General features: G+C 45.0%; 1 protein-coding gene across 2 annotated transcripts in view; it reads left to right on the forward strand.

Moving 5' to 3' along the window:
* Nucleotides 1-17080, forward strand: part of SLC24A2 (solute carrier family 24 member 2) — a 182000-nt gene that overhangs the window by 141888 nt on the left and 23032 nt on the right. For both annotated transcript variants that reach the window (XM_075931491.1, XM_075931492.1), the window contains one exon: nucleotides 3135-3269. In XM_075931491.1, coding sequence (XP_075787606.1) covers nucleotides 3135-3269 — 135 coding nt within the window. The remainder of the gene's footprint in view (nucleotides 1-3134; nucleotides 3270-17080) is intronic.

Consider the following 17080-nt stretch of genomic DNA (forward strand, 5'->3'; position numbering starts at 1 on the left):
TGTGTAGATGCTGCCTATTTCGAAATAAGCTATTTCAAAATAAGATACGCAATTGACGTAGCTCAGTTTGCATAGCTTATTTTGCATTAAACCCTGCAGTGTAGACACACCCTAAGAGACCTGCATCCAACTGTGGTGTATTGTTCATTTTTCTTTAGTACAGCATCAGCAAAATCTCTGCTTAGAACCCAGCATCACATGCAGAATTCCAGAAGCTGCGATCTGTTCATAGTTCCATAGCCATTCACAGTGTCATGTTATTGCCTTGAGGTTCTTTGTATTTTTTTTTATATAAATGCCAGTTTTAAATTTTTTGCTACATAAACTTGAAGACTTGCTCCTCAATCTTGGTAAAGCCATCAGTGAAAGTTTTTGTTTTGTACTGAAGAAATTTTGATTTTGTTCAGATAACTTCATGTTCCCCAGTTCCAAATTTGTTACTATAATTGGCCTCCTTTTCATTCCTCTGTAGAATGATGTGGTAAGTTTCTGATATTTCAGAGTTTATGATATTTTTATGCCCATGTAAGACAACAGTGGGCCTGATTGTGAGCATATTGACACTTGGGCAAATCAGGAGTAATTCCATTAAAAGCCAGTAGAATCCTGATTTACACAGAATATAGAGCAGGATCAAAAGATATATGATCAGAATGGAAAGTACTGAATACATGAATTGTGTATTTAACATGTGTATGTTCTACAAATGTTTGTGTGTCCAGATACATATAAATATATATAATGGGTTACCATAATTAAAGAGAATTGTTAATCACAGATAGTCTCTGAATATGATAATTCAGAAAGTAATCAGTGCTGTTTTTGAAACTAGTGTTTCTGGAGGTTTAGTGCTGTTAAGTCTGTTGCTTATAGTTACCTAGGCAACTTTTCAATTGTTTCCTTTGAGCTCTTATTTTACCTCTTATTATTTCAAAGCTAGATATCTACCTTCATCTGATCCCTCCACCCCAATAGCTTCTGCTAGAATCTGGAGACAGAGAAAGCAGATTTGCAGCAACAATTGGGGAGGAGGGGATCAAAGCAGGCCTCAAATATAGACACTTGTTAATTTTTTGGCATTTAATAAGTTTCACAATTTGTTTTTGTGCACATCCCTATCAGACCAAAATGTGATGCATTCTCTTAGCTTAGAGCTGTGAATGTAAGCAGATAAGAGATGTGAAAAAGACTAGAAAAGCAAAGAGGCAAATTATGCCTCACTTTTTGGTGCCTTATTTTGTTTTCATGTATCATCATTTTGTATTTTTATTATGGGTAGGGTCCTCAAAAGCTGGAAGTGGCCTGAGGCTCTCTTGACCCCTGAGAAGATTTGGTTTGAGGGAAGTAGTCTTAGAAATCTTTGCACCTGCACAGATTTTCTAAAGAGTCAAACTGCCACAGATTATGGAAATGACATGCAGAACATCTGCGTGCTTCGGCCGTGTACAAAAAAATAAAAGAACATGCCAATCTCTTAAACTGTTCAGATGCTTAAAGTACTGTGGTGAGAATGTGACAAATTGTGCCCATGTCTGTATTTGTAAAACCTTGTTACGATAAATACCTATGTCTTTTCGGTTCACTGATAAATTGGGAATTTCTAAGGTATAGGAACTTGGTAAAGCAACTGCATGTACAAACACATCAAGAGGAGACTGGTTATGGGCTTGATTGTATCTGTGTAAATCTGGCAAAACTCTAATGATAAAGATATAAAACTGAGGAAAATGAGATCAGAATCAGGCTTTGTGTCCCTAACTATTGATAGGAGTATTTTAAATTGTGAAGACGAAAATCTTGAGCTACTTGTAGCATAATCAAATGGATGATTTTTTAGTCTTGCTGGTTAGCTGCTGAAAAATTGATGTGCTACTAGAAGGACAGAGGGAAAAATATTATGGATGATCTTGATTCAGGAGGGGTTATTTTGGTGTTGGGCAATATCACCCTGAATAGAGGAAACGGTGGAAATATGTCTGGACATATGTCAGAGAGAGGCTCAAGGTGAATGAATACAATCGCCACTCTGCCAAAATGCCTGAAGTGGTCAGTTCAATCCTAAAGAATGGCTAGCGTTGCTAGCAGGGTTCATGTGCAGTTCCAGTTGTAGTTTAGTGCTCCGCCGCCCATGCCTCCACACACACACACACCCCAGCCACTGTCACTTGGGATACGTCTAGAGTACAAGCCTCTTTCGAAAGAGAGCGTCTAGACTGCAACCTCTTCTTTCGAAAAAGTGAGCCGCTTTTTCGAAAGAGAGTACCCAAGCAGTCTGGATGCTCTCTTTTGAAAAAGCCCTGTTTGCATTCAAGAATGCCTTTTTTCAAAAGAGCACTTTCTAAAAAAGGCGTTCTTCCTCGTAAAATGAGGAGTACCGCCGTCGAAAGAAAAGCCATGTTCTTTCGATTTAATTTCAAAAGAATGCGGCTGTAGTCTAGATGCAGGGGAAGTGTTTTTGAAAAAAGGCTACTTTTTTCGAAAAAACCCTGAAGTCTAGACATAGTCCTAGGGTATGTCTATACTGCACACTTATTTAGAAATAAGCTTATTTCGAAATAGCATGTCTGCATTGCAGGGGAGCCTAAAAATTAGTCCAAGGCAGGCTTCCCTAATGTAAACATGCTATCTCGATTTAGAGCCCCAGAAGGAATAACTTAGAATGGCCCTGGTGAGGGGCTATTTCAAAATAGCGGAAGTGGAGCGTCTACACACGCCTTATTTCGAAATAGCTATTTTGGAAAAGGTGTTGTTCCTTATAGAATGAAGTTTTTATATTTCGGAATAAGCTGTCCGTTATATCAAAATTATTTCAAAATAATGGAATGGCTCTGTGGACATTCGCATTGTTATTTTGAAAGAACACTAGTAATCTCGAAGTAATGGTGCAGTGCAGACGCACCCCTAGAGAGTGACAGCGTGAACATAACCTGCCCTTCTTTGTGGGTAGAACCCCTTTGTGCACAACAGCTTGCACATTCCTGCACCAGCAGTGATGATACCAGCCCAATTGTTGTCATATAGCTGCATCTAATGGGTCTTTCTTCAAGGCATTAAGTTTGAATGACTTTCTCTTAAGACATCTCTGACTTTATTCACCCAACTTACCATTCTATTCACTTCCATTTTTATGACAGAATTCAGAAGATGATGATCAAGAGCAGCCACTCAGCCTGGCCTGGCCTGACACCCTACGCAAAAAGCTCACGTACCTTGCTGTTTTCCCTATTGTTTTTCCATTGTGGATTACCCTGCCAGATGTTAGAAAGCCTGTGAGTAACACACTGTTGTTTTAAGTAGATTTGCAGAGTAGGTTGGTTTCACTGAACAGATTCAAACTTCTCTGTGTTCTTGAACATTTTTAACCCCCTTTGGCATAGTTTTAATATAACTTAGGATCCCTCTATTTTAAAGATGTGATTGTTAAAGAACTTTTGTGGTTTACAAAGCCTAGTGGATTAATGTAAAGTAGAGTTTGTAATTTTTCAAGAGTTAACATAGAGAAAGCATAGCACCAGAATTCTGAAGCAAACATCAACCTTTAACTGGGCACTGCTGATCTCTAAGGTATACTTATGAATGTGTTGTCATTATCTGCATACATATTTTATGGCCCAAAGAGTCTCTTTCTTAGGGTCCTTGATGATTGTGTTTTTTGATATTTGCTATGCATTACTTAACCACACAGGAAGTCTACCTTTCAGGAATGCACAGACAGTGAACTGTTCTTGTATCCTAGTGTCAGCAGTAAACAAGGGCACCATTTCAGATTTGGGGGAAGCGACCTCTGCATGCCACAATGTGGGAGGAGGAGGCATGGGAATAGACTGAGCACAGCAGCTTCAGCAGTGTTACCAAGTAAGCTCAGTACAAGCCAGGCAGCAAATCGGGGGTAGGGGAGCTTTGACACCATCCCCAACACACACAATCATACATCACATCTTTCCAGGAGCTACTAAGGCACTTGAAAAATCTAAGGTTTTTGGCAGATAACTTAGCAATTATCCAACAGGAGCACTGTATCTAATTTCTATATGAAAGAAAAATAAATAAATATTAAACCCAATCAGCTCTAATATTAACATATTTTGATATCTTCTGGCAAGTTTCTTAAGGGACACTGATTAGGCTTAAAATTGTAATGTATATTCTTACTTTGTTACTAGCTATGGAAAAAGAGACCCTGTCAGGACTTCGGGGCTCTGTCTCAGCTCTGGGAGGGATATGAGGTTTAGTGAGTTACAGCAGGAAGCAGATACATTTGGGTTCCATATAATAACATCAGAACGGCCATACTGGGTCAGACCAAGGGTCCATCTAGGCCAGTTTTCTTTTTTCCAAAAGTGGCCAATGCCAGGTGCTTCAAAAGAAATTAACTAGGGATGCCATGGGAGGGATCTAGGAGGGTCTGTAGCCCCCCTCTTAAGTTTGAATCCCATATTTCATACTGGAGGTCTGCATAAAGTGCATGCCCCAGCCCAGGGGTGAGCAATAATTTTTGATGGGGGGCCACTCTAAGATTTTGGTAAATGGTCAAGGGCTTCACTTTTCTATGTAGGAGCTGCACGGTCTGGGATGGAGGTTGGATGCAGAAGGGAGCTTAGGGTCAGGGACTGGGGTGCAGGGAAGTGTGTGCGGTCTGAGAGGGAGTTTGCATGAGGGAGGGGGTTGTGATCTAGGGCAGATGAATGGGGTGCAAGGCCAGAGAGGAGGTCTGAGTACATGAGAGGATTCTGGCCTACAGGAGGGATGTAGGAGGAGGTGTAGAGTTTGGAAGGGAGTTGTGACCTGGAGGAGGAGAAAGAGAGGATGCAGAGGGTTTGGGTGGTGGTATGGGAAAGGGAGTTGGAATACAGGAGGGGCTGGGGTGCTAGAGGCAGGTTCTAGCCAGGAGGTGCTTAGCTAGGTGGGTCCTGGCCAGCAGCCCTGCAGGACCCCAAGTCAAAGTCCTTGCCTGTCACAGCATCAGGCTGCTCAAAACAGCTGGCTGTTCCATATGGCTTTCTGCTCAGGGGTGCGGGGGAGTCTACACATGCTGTCCCTGTTCCCTGGCAAAAGCAAGAGGAAGACCAAGGACAGGGTAGGCCCACTGCTTAGTGAGGAGGGAGAAGCAGTAACAGGGAACTTGGAAATGGCGGAGATGCTCAATGACTTCTTTGTTTCGGTCTTCACCGAGAAGTCTGGAGGTGTGCCTAACGTAGTGAATACAAGCAGAGAGAGGGTAAGTTTAGAAGATAGGATACACAAAGAACAAGTTAAAAATCACTTAGGAAAGTTAGATGTCAGCAAGTCACCAGGTCCTGATGAAATGCATCCCAGGATACTCAAGGAGCTGATAGAGGAGGCATCTGAGCATTTAGCTATGATCTTTGAAAAATCATGGCAGACAGGGGAGATTCCAGAAGACTGGAAAAGGGCAAATATTGTGCCCATCTATAAAAAGGGGAATAAGAACAACCCAGGAAACTACAGACCGGTCAGTTTAACGTCTGTCCCAGGGAAGATAATGGAGCAGGTAATTAAGGAAATCATATGCAAACACTTGAAAGGTAATAAAGTGATAGGGAATAGCCAGCATGGGTTTGTGAAGAACAAGTCATGCCAAACTAATCTGATAGCTTTCTTTGATAAGATAACGAGCCTTGTGGATAAGGGAGAAGCGGTGGATGTCATATACCTAGACTTTAGTAAGGCATTTGATACGGTCTCGCATGATATTCTTATTGATAAACTAGGCAAATATAACTTAGATAGGGCCACGATAAGGTGGGTGCATAATTGGCTGGATAACCGTAGTCAGAGAGTTGTTGTTAACGGTTCTAAATCCTGCTGGAAAGGGATAACAAGTGGAGTTCCTCAAGGGTCTGTTTTGGGACCTGTACTGTTCAATATCTTCATCAATGATGTAGATATTGGGATAGAGAGTACGCTTATTAAGTTTGCAGATGATACCAAACTGGGTGGGGTTGCAACTTCTTTGGAGGATAGGGACATAATTCAAAATGACCTTAGCAAGTTAGAGAAATGGTCAGAGGTAAACAGGATGAGGTTTAATAAAGAGAAATGCAAAGTGCTCCACTTAGGAAGGAACAATCAGTTCCATACATACAAGATGGGAAGCGACTGTCTAGGAAGGAGCATGGCGGAAAGGGATCTAGGGGTCATAGTGGACCACAAGTTGAATATGAGTCAACAGTGTGATGCTGTTGCAAAAAAAGCAAATATGATTCTAGGTTGTATCAACAGGTGTGTTGTAAGCAAAACTCGTGAAGTCATTCTGCCGCTCTACTCTGCACTAGTTAGGCCTCAGCTGGAGTACTGTGTCCAGTTCTGGGCGCCACATTTCAAGAAAGATGTGGAGAAATTGGAAAGGGTACAGAGAAGAGCGACAAGAATGATTAAAGGTTTAGAGAACATGACCTATGAAGCCAGGCTTCATGAACTGGGCTTGTTTAGTTTGGAAAAAAGAAGATTAAGGGGGGACATGATAGCGGTTTTCAAATATCTAAAAGGGTGTCACAAGGAGGAAGGAGAAAATTTGTTCCTCTTGGTTTCTGAGGACAGGACAAGGAGTAATGGGCTTAAAGTGCAGCAGGGGAGGTTTAGATTGGACATTAGGAAAAAATTCCTAACTGTCAGGGTGGTCAAATATTGGAATAAATTGCCAAGGGAGGTGGTGGAATCTCCCTCTCTGGAGATATTTAAGAACAGGTTAGATAGACATCTGTCAGGGATGGTCTAGACAGAGCTTGGTCCTGCCTTGAGGGCGGGGGGCTGGACTCGATGACCTCTCGAGGTCCCTTCCAGTCCTATGATTCTATGATTCTATGATCTTTTAGCTCCTATTGGTCATCTATTAGAAACCAGCCAATGGGAATGGAGAGATTTGGGGGGGGGGCAGGGTGCAACACACAAAACCTTCCTGTTCCCCCATTCCTGACACTCAGTGCAGAGAGCCACAGGGAGCAGCCAGCTATCTATAGTGATATGCCTAAGGCGGGATCTGGTGGCTTAGTGGGCCAGATCCAGCCCACAGGCCAAATCTTGCCCACCCCTGCCCTAGCCCCAGACTAGCTCTTCACTGCAATAGCATTTGTGCTGCTCCCAGCTTTGTTATGTAGCTTGAGGGGCAGGTTGATTAAGATAACAAAAGCCTTGCCATTCAAGTAACTGAATTACTTTAATAGTACTCAGGTATGGTATTCAAGGACATGGATTTTTGCACACCAGAGAAATGTATCTAGGTTGATATAAATTTTAAGTGTAGATCAGGGGCATAGTTAATTAAGCCCCGTAATTCCCCTGTGAGAAGTGGTATATAATGGATTTAAAGGGATTCCTTTTAATTATGAAGTAAAATTCAGTCCTCTCCTATATGAAATGTAACAACTTTTTAACACGGGCACAGGAGTTTATGGCAAAGTGAAGAAGAGTACCGTGGAGAGAAGATGGCTGAGGTAATGCATTATACTAGATTTACTTCTGTTTGTGAGAGAGTCAAGCTTTCCAACTACACAAAAGCCCCTATGTTGCTGGCTCTGCCTGGTGTGTGAGAGGAAGGGAAACTTTCCCTCTGGCTCGGGAAATGGCAGTGCAGCAAAGGATGTTAATAGACAGAATCAGCAAGGAGTCCTGTGGCACCTTATAGACTAACAGAAGTGTTGGACCATAAGGTGCCACAGGACTCCTCGCTGCTTTTGCAGATTCAGACTAACACGGCTACCCCTCTGATAATAGACAGAATATAATTATCAGCACCAGTACACAGAAATTAACATGCCCAGGAGAACCGACAGAATTTTCTGGCCCCTGGGCAAGGTCGGAGGGGGGGGGGGGTGGAGGGGACTGGCTCTGTGCATCCCAGGGCTCCAGGCTAAGAGCCTCGGACAGCAACCCCTAAAGCCTCTTTTATAATACATTCCTGACAATAACAGCTTCTGACCCCCGGACACCATGCCAAGTTATTACTTCAGTATTGATGCAAAGGAAAAATTGCCACCTATTGGATGCCCAAAAACACTGCATGCAGTACCTAGAATACTGACCTGGCTTGACTCTGCTTAGCTTATCTGACCCTACTTAGTGTGTGACATCTGACCGTCACAGCACAGCATGGGCTCACCACACAACACAGCACCGCTGAAGATTAAATGCTTAAAGCCAAATTCAGTTCTGTGACCAGGATAGGAAATTTGTTCAGATCTAACTGAAAGATGGATTTGGCCCATACAAATCAACTATTTTTTAAAAAAAATCTTATTTTTAGGATGTTTTATCATCAGTAAAATTGAATTTAGAATCATCATTAATACCATCAACATGGAATCTAGACAGTTTAAAAAATGAGTTAAAAGTACTTTCAATTACTACATCTGCCCCTGAGTCATCCTAGACAATTCACAATACAGGTTTGCGTTTTATATTATTTTACTAGGGGGTTGCACCCCATCCTTGCTACGCTCACCAACTCCCCTCTGTCTGGCCACTTTCACGGTAGGAGAGCCTGATGACATCATTCTGTCGCACAGCAGGAAAATCTTTTTTATATATGTAGAGAAATATTTTATTTTACTTTATTTTAGTTGTTCCAATAAGGTAAGAAGAAAAATAACAGAAAAACTATCAAAAATCAAATACTCCTAGGCATAAATTTCATCATCATTTAGCAGATATAGCCCTGATTAAGAAAGCGAGTGGAGTACACATCCCATGTTAAATACGAATCATCTCACTGCAATAAAAAGTAAAAAATATTTAAAAGTATATTGTTTTAGCTAGTCTTTTTCAGAAACAGTATTCTTAGTTATTACTTGTTAAACATTTTCAGACACAGCTTTCATTCCTGAATATAAGTGTCTCTTGAATGCCATTATGTTCACCCTTTCTCAAACAAGCTTTAATTTAAAAAAAAAAAAACAGCAAGGCGTCCGGTGGCACTTTAAAAACTAACAAATTTTATTAGGGTATTCAATTTGTTAGTCTTTAAAGTGCCACTGGACTCTTTGTTGTATTTGCTGACAGAGACTAACACAGCTACCTCTCCAAAACATTTAATTAAAAGGTTTAGCTTGAGTAAGGACTGAATAAAAGTTGAATAAGGATTTGGCCTGGCGTTTATATTATTTACAATCATTTGGTTATGACTTTAGGATGAGATCCAGCAGTCTTTCCACACACGGACTATCCATTAATTTCGTCCTGAGCTTTGTGTTTGCAGTCACTGAAAGTTGGATATAAATAAAAATGACTGAATGTAATGGTTTGTCATGTCTTAGCTCTCTCATAGTCACATACCACACCAGTAATAGCTCATAAACTTGTGAAAGCTACAAAGTCAGTAGCTGGATTAATGCCTCAGTAAGTGTTCTAATCTCTTCTCAGTTCAAAAATAGATTTGGTCCTGCAAAGAGAGTTTCAAAAGTATATAAAGGTCTGAATTCTTCTTCCCAGACACATTTCCCATTCTATGCTCTGAATATCTTCAATTCAGTGTAAAAAACACAAGCTAAAATAAGACCCTCAATTTGTTTTTAGTAAAGATTGCTCAAACGGCATACATTTTCAGTTTTTCCTTCTAACCTTTATGCTTTTGTGGTTTATTTCTTTTAGTTTTCAAATCAACATTTTAAAATGTTTTATTTAATAACATATAATAACATACGGTATGAGACAGGTTTCAGTTCTTCTTTGACGGATGTCCTTGTGGGTGCTCCAGGGATGTAAACGTGTCGTTGATTAACTGAAGAACCGATATGTAAAAGCTTATAGGTTAATGCTATAGACTACACACATTCTCCTCCCTCTCCTTCCCCCGTCCCCTCCCCCCCCCCCACTTGTCCACTTGCCGGTACATTTTTTAGCAGTCTGGCTAGCAGTGCAACTCAGTCCTGGCTTGCAATGGATCTAGGACCTACTCCCGCTGCGGCTCTGAATTGAAAGCGTATTAGGATCTGGGCAGGCAGACAGCCCAGTTCAGTTCCAGCTCACGCTGGGTCTAGGAGCTCAGACTACCCCCTAGATGTGGGGCAGCAGTACAGGGTGACAGGCAGCTGGTCCACAAGGAAAGCAGGTTTTTAAACTGGCTCCCCTCCCGAACCAGCTTCCACCTGGCACCCTGAGCTGCTGTCTCTGATACAGTGGTAGCAGTGCAGAGAGGCAGGGGGCTCCTCTGGAGTGAGGCCGGAGTGCTCTGGCTGCCAGCCCGACCCCCAGGGACTATAGAATACAGGCAGTCCCCGAGTTACGCGGATCCGACTTATGTCGGATCCGCAGTTACGAACGGGGATTTTCTCGCCCCAGAGGACTGGAGCGGCGGGACGCCTGGTCCCGCCGCCCGCCTCCTCCGGGGCAAGAAAAGCTGCTCCCCGTCTCCCTGGTCTGCTGGGGGAGCCAGCAGATCAGGGAGATGCTGAGCAAAGCCGCGGAGGACCCGGGCCGGACCGCGGCGCTGATCTGGAAGCGCCGCGGTCCGGCCCAGGTCCTCCGCTGCTTTGCTCCGCGTCTCCCTGGTCTGCTGGGGGGGGACGCAGCTAGTGCCCCCCCCCCCAGCAGACCAGGGAAACGTGGAGCAAAGCCCGGGGCCAGTGGTAGAGCAGGTGGGGCGCTGCCGGTTGGTCCCGCAGCACCGCTCCTTGGCGCTACTGGAACAACCCGGCAGCACCCCAGCTGCTCTGCCCCAGGAGTCCTGATTCAGCCACTGCTGATCAGTTTCAGCAGCGGCTGAATCAGGACGCCTGGGGCAGAGCAGCTGGGGTGCTGCTGGGTTGGTCCAGTAGCGCCGAGGAGCGGCCACGCTACTGGACCAACCCAGCAGCACCCGAGCTGCTCTGCCCCAGGCATCCCCAAGTCAGCCGCTGCTGAAACTGACCAGCGGCTGACTACAGGAAGCCCGAGACAGAGTTGCTCTGCCCCGGGCTTCCTGGAATCAGCTGCTGATCAGTTTCAGCAGCAGCTGACTTGGGGACGCCTGGGGTTCTTAAGTTGAATCTGTATGTAAGTCGGAACTGGTGTCCAGATTCAGCCGCTGTTGAAACTGATCAGTTTCAGCAGTGGCTGAATCTGGATGCCAGTTCCGACTTACATACAGATTCAACTTAAGAATAAACCTACTGTCCCTATCTTGTACATAACCCGTGGACTGCCTGTAGTTGAGTAACCGATAAGAATTCATTAGGTTACTCTCAACTATTCAGTTAGTTAACCAATATTTAACATCCCTAGTAGGGACATCCCGGTGCCATGGAGGGGAGCTTTTTCCAGAAGTTATCAGTGGGCAGCGCATGTGCAAGAGGAACCTCGCACTGTGTTCAGTTTGGCACTGCGTGCGCGGCTCACCTCCCCCCCTCCCCCTTCGGTTCCTCTCCCACCGTCCTTGGACACGAATTGAGCTCTTTGTTCTCCTCAACAGTTCTCCTGGGGAAGGGGGAAAAATTGTCATTTTTTCCCCTTCCCTCACTACTTCTTCATCAACTGCTGAGTCTCCTCCCCTTAAAAAAAAATTGTCAGCTCCTCATGGAGTTGCCACTTGTCCTGATGCCTCAGGCAGCTGGGGACACTGCTGCACTCCCTCCCTTCTTCCCTCCCTCCCTCCCTCAAAAAAAAATGAAAAAAAAAGAAGACGACAGAAAACAATGACAATAATAAATAAAATAAGCAGGGAGGTAGGGGCAAAAGCCACACATCAAAACAGATGCACCCTATGACCCTCGCAGTCGGTGCAATGCTGGGTTCCTCCAGCTTTAAAAAATGTCAATCGAGTCAGGAGCCGATGTAGATTGTATCCACTGCCTAGGAGAAGCTCAGGTACCCCAGAAATGTGAACTGTGCTGCAGTCTCACAGCAAAAACCAGGAAAGATAGGGAGCTTCAGCTCCAAATCATTTATTTGAGAAGGCAATGCAGCCTGAGTGCTCTCAAGCCTCTCTGCGGGCAGGACAGGCTCCCAGAAAGATTGCTGCTTCACCATTGTTCCATGAGTGGGCTAAGAAGGGGCCATCCCTTTCTAAATCACTGCCCCCAACTCCATCCCGGAAAGCGTCCGGAGGGGACAAGTTGAACACTCCCAGCACTGGAGAATCAGGGGCTTGAAGTGGCTCTGCAATCACCACATCGCACTCAGCTCTGTGCCAAAAACAGCAGCATCAGTCCTGGAGAGCTCTCACCAGTGCGCCCATATGCCGGTGCCAACATTACTGAGAAACTCTGCATCAAGATCCATGCTGCCAGGTACCAACCAGTCCTCACGTAACGGACTGCAGTCAAACGCGAGCCCCACAGATCCTTACTCAGTACCGCCTCCCCCCCCCCCCATGGAAGCTCCGGCATCGGCACAACTGGCAGGCAGGGTGTTTCATCTCCACCCTCCAAAGAAGCTTCCCCGCTGCCATACTCATCAGATGCTTTCCCATACCATGTACTCTCTGAGCATGCTGTCTTTAACCAAGATGATCAGTGCGATGTTTTCTCATCACAGCGCTTGTTCCCCACTACCTCTCATCATCTTTACTATTACCACAAGAGACCATGATACCCCTGTTGGTAAATGGAGTGGCCATACCTACCACCCCATTACCCTCTTCTCTGGTCACCGTGGGACCACTGGCATCCACTGAAAAGACATTCTACCCCGCCATCTACCCCGAGGAGGAGACTCCCCTCACCCTTCCTATCTTGCACTATGCCAACCACCGCAGACTCTGAAGAGGAGGATAAACTCCCTGATGAATATACTGAGTTACTGGACAACACAAAATCCCCTCCTAATAACTCTTCTTCATACCCTGAAGAAGCTGTAATACCAGACAATACTCACCCAACAGATGATCTAAAACTATTCCAAGAACTGTTTAAGACGGTTGCAACAACCCAAGACATCCAGCTGCATGAAGTCAAGGAGAAACAACATTGACTCCTGAAAAATATTCGTCCTTCTTTGCAGGGAAGAATCGCACTGCCCATCAACAAGGCTATCATAGAGGTCTCCGATGAAATTTGGCAAACCTCTGCCTCAATTCAGCCAACATGTAGAAAGTCTGACAGGAAGTTCTTCATACCACCAAAAGACCTAGACTTCTTTTTTCACATCAACAACCAAATTCTCTTGTTGTGGATGCTGCTAATCAACATGCAAAGACCTCTCAGGCCAGACCAGCATCCAACGACAAGGAACAGAAAAAAATTAGACCTATTTGGGAAAAAGGTGTATTCTTCAGCCACAAGAAGGTGTATTCTTCTTCAGCTAAGAATTGCTAACTATTCAGCATTGCTAGCAAACCACAACTTGATAACTATCCAAAATTGGCTGAGCTAATGGAACATCTACCAGACTCCAAAAGGCCCATACTCCAGTCAGTCATCCATGAAGGGCACACTATTGCTCATACAGCCCTTCTTTCCTCAATAGACATAGCTTTCAGAGCAGCTATGGCAACAGCCACGGCAGTGGTGATTAGGAGGGCCTCTTGGCATAACCAAAGAACTCCAGTCAAAAGTGGAGGACCTCCCATTTGATAAGTGCAAGCTTTTTGTGGCTAGTACTGATGAAGTCCTACATAGCAGCAAGGACTCCTGCACTACCCTTTGTATGCTTGGCATGTATAGCCCTCCGTATTGCCAAAAGCATTATACTCCATACAGCAAAAACAGAGACAACTATTATAACCACGCTCAACAAAAACGATATGACTATAATTGTGCTAGACAATGACCCCAGAGGAAGCGTCCACCTCAATCTCGATTTTCTGCCTTCAGGTAATGGGCCACATGGCTGCCACTACTTATGTTGTGCAGCATGCACGCCTCCGTTTCAGAGCCCTACAGCACTGGCTAGCGTCAGCTTACAAGGTCACGCGTCACTCCTTGCGCAAACAAGTCACAGTCACCAAGAAGATGCCAGACTCGCTTGCATGGTGGACAGTACCCAGCAATCTCCTAGAAGGAGTACCTTTCCACCAGCCCAAACCATCCATATAGATTACCATTGATGCCTCTTTCATGGGCTGGGGAGCAAACCTTCAACATGCAGTCCAGAGCAGATGGTCACAACACGAGTCCTCACTACACATTAACCTCCTCGAGCTCAGGGCTGTGAGGAATGCTTGCAACCACTTTCTTACCATCATTGCAAACCAGACCGTTCACATACTTACTGACAATATGACAACCACGTTTTATATAAACAGGCTGGGAGGAGCTCGCTCCCCATCACTCTGTGCCGAGGCGATCTGCCTCTGGAACTGGTGCATTCACCATGGGATCACCTTAAAAGCTTCATCCCGACCTGGAGTGAACAATATCTGGCTAGACACCCTGAGTAGCAATCTACTCCATGAAGAATAGTGATAGAAATGTAGCCGTGTTAGTCTGGGGTAGTTGAAGCAAAATGCTTCATTGTCCTGCATTTTACTCCATGAAGGTACGTTTTGCAGCAATATCAGCTCTTCATGAATGGTAGAGGGCTCTTCTGTCTTCTCACACCCCATAACAAGAAGATTTCTGAAGGGCCTCCACAACTTCCACCCTCCAATTTGGGTGCTGGCCCCTACTGGGGATCTGAACTTGGTCTTGGACTGTCTCATGAGGCCTCCCTTCAAACCTTTGGCCACTTGTCCACTCCCATTCCTACTAAGGAAGGTGCTATTTCTGACAGTCATCACCTCTGTGAGGAGTTAGTGAGATAGGGGCCCTTATGGTGGGCCCACCATATACAGTCTTCATCAAGGACAAAGTAACCTTAAGTCCTTATGTGTACATCCAACATTTCTACTCAAAGTTGGTACAACCTTCCATATTAATGAGCCAATAGTACCACCAGCATTTTTCCCTAAGCCTCATGCATCCCCCTAGGGATGCTATGCTTCACACACTCAACATCCATCAAGCTCTGGCCTTTTATATAGATAGACCAGGCCCCGCACTGAAGGGCTGGGAGTAGCCCAGGCCCAGTTGGTGGAAAAAGCCCCGCCCCACCAGCCCTGCTGGGCCTGCTCCCAGCAGAGCCAGAGTATAAATGCAGAGGGAGCCCTGCAGAAGAGGAGGCAGCTGGAGGGTAGAAGGGCACAGGCAGCAACCCCGGTGTTCCTGCAGCAGCTGAGGCCAGAGGAAGGGCCAGCATCAGACTCCAGGAGTGAAGCCAGCAGCCAACTCTACCTGAGGGACTGGACCACCTACAACTCCAGCCCCAGCCCCGGTAAGGACCAACGCCGAGGCAGACAGACTATAAGGGTTCCAGGGTGGTAGGAGGCAGGCCAGGGCAAGGGATTGCTATCACAGATCGGTGTTTATCAGCTGGATTCCCCACCGAGCAGGCAGGTGCAATAATCCTTGCCTACAGGGCCCTGGGCTGGGACCCGGTGGAGAGGGAGGGCCTGGGTCCCCCTATCACTCCTTTCTGCACCCTGGGCAATCACCCCCCGCTGGGAGGGGCTTTCCCCGGGGCTAGGCCTCTGGTACCGTATATGCCCTGATAGTGGGGCCTGGACTTAGTATTGTGACTGTTAGTATCGTGTATGCCCTAATTGAGGGGCCCGAACTGGGGCAACGGGACCTTAGAAGGGGGGCCACACCCCATGCCAGGGGCGTACCACTCGACAGCAACCATTCTGAAAGTCTGCACTTTTGTTCATATCCATCACACTACGTTCAAAGGGCACACACATATTTCAGTGCAATGTATTTCCAAATGGGTTTCGTTCAGCATACTGTGGTGCCATTCGCTCTGTAACAGACTCCTGCCAGTTCCACTGAAGGCACACTCCACTTGTTCCACTGAAGCTTCCACAGCTTTCCTAAGCAATGTAGACCTTAAAGACATTTACTGAGCAGCCTACCTGGTCCTCAGACCACACCTTCGCCTGGCACTATGCCATAATGATGCAACTGGCACCAGACTCGGTAGTCGCTACTGTGGTATTATCTGCAGCCTCTAACCAGTGACTCTGATTCCCACCATCTGTGTCAGGTACTGCTTTGTAGTCACCTTACGTGGAGCACCCTTGGGGACATCACCCAAAGAAGAAAGGGAAGTTACTCACTCTGTGCAGTAACGACTGTTCTTTGAGGTATGTGTCCCCATAGGTGCTCCACAACTCTCCCTTCCTCCCTTCTACTTGGAGTCTTAGCTACTTGGATGGAGAAGAGGAATTGAAGAGGGGGGTGAGCTGCGCACGTGAGGTGCCAAATTGAAGGCAGCGCAAGGCTCTCCTCGCACATGCACAGCCCACTGACATCTGCTAAAAAAAGCTCCGCTTCATGCTCCAGGACATCCCTACACCTTACGTGGAGTTCCCACAGGGGGACACACCCTGAAGAACAGTCATTAATACACAGAGTGAGCAACTTCCTTTTTTGTATTGGTCAGAGTCAAGTTATATACAAGTTAAACTTGTGATAAAATTATACACAAACGTTTTCAAATTCCATTCTTAATTACACCTATACATGGATAAACACAACAAAACGTTATGTGTATTATTTTGAATAAGAATCTCAGCTACCTGCAACACTAATTGTAATACTTTTTAATTTGTTTGCCTCTAACATTTATATTGTACAAGTGAGAACAGTTAACAAAAATGCTATTGGAAAATCAAAAATCCCATTAATATTCAAAAGTCACTAGAAGGTTTGCATCACAAATGTTCGTGACAGATCTCGCTAATTAACATAAAACCATTTATCCCAGACATGCCATATAATGTTGACAATGAAATATAAGTGTATATGCTGGAAGTCAGTGAGCAGCAGAGACTAAAGGAGAATCTGATTCACAGAAAGGAAGGCTTGTCACATGGGAATATCAGGAAACAGGGCCGAATATTGCATGCAGTTTGTAATTATATGTAATAACAACAGGGGAGGTAACAGGATGTATCAATGTGACAAGTTGTTTACTGAACATTACTATGAAATAATTAACCAGATGGTTGCAGAAACATTCTGTGCCCAGCTGCCTAACTTGTCATGGATGCTTTATTAGTTGTGTTTGTGTCTAAAACTCTCTGCCTTACTCCTGCCTATCACCCTCACCCCTATTAACCAAAATAGTGGTTGATTAGGATGGTTCAAATTCAGATTTACATGAACAG

This window comes from Pelodiscus sinensis, chromosome 6, assembly GCF_049634645.1.
Source record: "Pelodiscus sinensis isolate JC-2024 chromosome 6, ASM4963464v1, whole genome shotgun sequence".
NCBI classification, from domain to species: Eukaryota; Metazoa; Chordata; order Testudines; family Trionychidae; genus Pelodiscus; species Pelodiscus sinensis.